At 39.9% G+C, this 2,796-nt stretch overlaps 1 protein-coding gene across 1 annotated transcript; it reads left to right on the top strand.

Annotated features, from left to right (window-relative positions):
* Window positions 1–152: 152 nt before the first annotated feature.
* Window positions 153–1,445, top strand: LOC114635551 (zinc finger protein 93-like; the record flags this gene model as incomplete). The annotated part of the gene is made up of 1 exon (XM_028784082.1): window positions 153–1,445. A coding segment is annotated over one exon (1,264 nt), but the record flags the coding sequence as incomplete, so codon positions are not given.
* Window positions 1,446–2,796: the final 1,351 nt, after the last annotated feature.

The following is a 2,796-nucleotide window of genomic DNA, read 5'->3' as shown; positions in this document are numbered from 1 at the left end:
TCCAGTAAAAGTACACATTCTTTGCACCAACTCTATTTGTGAATTTTGCTCAGTGCTTACAGGTATTGAAATATACTGCAGATTTTTATTTATGGTTAAATATATATGAGTCAATGTCTTCATTTTAAAAAATTATCCATATAAGTATAAAGAATATTGCTTAACTTTTGTTCATATCTCAACTTTGTCTCAACAGGAATAACACCCAATGATTCTAACTACTACAGCAAGACCACTATTTGTAAATCACTCCTTATTAAACGAGGGAGAATTCATGTAGGCAAGAAACCCTACAAGTGTGGAGAATGCGGTAAGGCCTTGAGTTCTCATAAAGCACTTTCCATACACCAGAGACTTCATACTGGAGACAAACCCTATGAGTGTGAAGAGTGTTGTAAGGCCTTTAGTACTCGCTCGTCACTTTTTATACACCAGAAAAACCATACTGATAAAAAACCCTACAAGTGTGAAGAATGTGGCAAATCGTTTTACTATCCTTCAATGCTCAAGCAACATCAGAGAAATCATTCTAGAGAGAAAACCTACAAGTGTCAAGAATGTGGAAAATTCTTTTGCTATCCTTCATTCCTTAAACAACATCAAAGAATTCACTGTAGAGAAAATCTCTCCCAGTATGAAGAATGTATCAAAAGATTTTCCCCTCCTCTATACCTTCAGGAACAGGAACAAATCTATACTGGCGAGAAACCCTACAAGTGTGGAAAATGTTATAAAGCCTTTCGTTGTCTCTCAGCCCTTAGGATACACAAGACAGTTCATACTGGAGAGAAACCTTACAAGTGTGGTGAGTGTGGAACATCTTTTTCCTCATCTTCCTGCCTTAGAAGACATCAAACAATTCACTCTATATACAACCCCTACAAGTGTGAAGAGTGTGGGAGATGTTTTTCCTCATCTTCATCCCTTAGAAGACATCAAATATTTCACTCTGAAGACAACCCCTACAAGTGTGAAGACTGTGGCCGATGTTTCCGCTTCTCTTCATCCCTTACCAGACATCAAACATTCCATTCTGAGGAGAATCCCTATAAATGTGAAGAATGTGGAAAAACTTTTTCATATAGTAGAAGTCTTCAGGAACATCAAACAATTCATTCTGGAGAGAAACCGTACAAGTGTGACAATTGCCCCAAAGCCTTCCGTTATCGCTCATCCCTTAGGAGACATAAGACAGTTCATACTAGAGACAAATTTTACAAGTGTGAACAGTCCTCATGCCTTGTACGACATCAAGCAATTCACTCTGAAGACAATCTACACAAGTGTGTGGAATGTGGCAAAGCCTTTGTTAATGTTTATAGCCTTACTCGACACATGGCAGTTCATACTGGAGAGAAATCTTGCAAAGGTCTTAAAAAGTTTATACTTCTTCAGCCCTTAAAAGACATCAAATAATTCATAGTGAATAAAACTCTGTGACTGTGTGGAGTGTGGTAAAATCATTCCTAATCCTTCAAACGTTACCCAACTCAATCTGTAGTGTAGACTCTTAAGTGAATGAGTTTGGAATGTCAACACCAACATGTTACATCCATCAGTACAAATATAGAGAATGTCATGAGAGAACAGTAGACACTTGTCTTTGCTATAACCTCCCAACCAGTGTGTTCTATAGTGTGCTTGAATATTGCATGATTGATGAGTCTCTTTCTACTATACCTATAGATATAAAACAAGTGTTATTTCATAATGGGGTCTAAGATCTGAGCCATGGTATAGTTACTGTTTTTCTCGGTGGTGTCACTCAAGCTCCTCCAATAATGTTTCCTTTGGGCATGTAAAGTGCTTGATAAACTCACATTTCACCTTCTGTAAAATGGTCTGCATTGGTTCTCACCTAGGCTAAATCGGCATTAGTGTTTCTCCAGGAAAATCTAACTAAACACAGTAAAGTCATATTTAGTTCCATAATGAAGGCCCTGTATTTCCTTTCATTTCAGAACAGTGTATGACTCCAACTTTCATGTCATAAAAACTTGGCAGAGAATTGAACTATGGACCCAAGCCCCATGCACTCACTCAGTAAAGGGGATGCGTTTGATGAGTGGATATGTGATGTCAGGTATCAAACATAGGTGCGGGTCTTACTTTATTATTGATACAAATCTGACAGTTCTGGTGCTTCCCACGGTACCGAGCTCAGGCACAGGCCTGGGGGATTAAAGAAATACTCAGACTCGGGTCATCCGTTGTGAGAGAATGCCAATGCCTTTACTGGTCAGGTTCAATATGTATACACCAAGCCAGGGAAGGAAAAACACAAACTCAGGAAAATACAGGAACTCAACTGGGGGGCAATGGGATGTCAAGTGTAAATTTCCTTCCTGGGGCATCATCCTTCAACAGGATGTTTTGTTAGATGTCAAGTGTAAATTCCCTTCCTGGGGTACCATGCCTTAGTCAGGATGTTTTTGATTTTAGAGGAACCACAAAATGTTACTTAGTAGACAGCAGCACAAGGAAAGTCTCAGCCAAGGCATAGCAGCCCTTTGGGGTCCTACAAGTCCCCCATTTTTATTTTATAGGCGAATAGCATCTGTCTTAGGTCACCTGTCAATACCAATTACCCGTCATTGGGAATCCCTGCCAGCCTCAGAGCCCCTGTCTTAGGTAGGTAAGGACTGCAAAGGAGTTGCCCATCATTGAATAACTATTCTCAGTAAAGGCTCAGCCAAACCTGGGCAGAAGGGTTCTCTTGTGCCAGCAACATGAGCACCCACTTAGTAACTGCCTGGGACTGGATCTGTTGTCTGTGAAGGCAGCAAAGAAATATCA

Source organism: Grammomys surdaster, unplaced genomic scaffold (genome assembly GCF_004785775.1).
Source record: "Grammomys surdaster isolate TR1022 unplaced genomic scaffold, NIH_TR_1.0 111875, whole genome shotgun sequence".
Taxonomy (NCBI): Eukaryota; Metazoa; Chordata; class Mammalia; order Rodentia; family Muridae; genus Grammomys; species Grammomys surdaster.
This window is presented reverse-complemented; position numbering and strand designations above follow the sequence as displayed.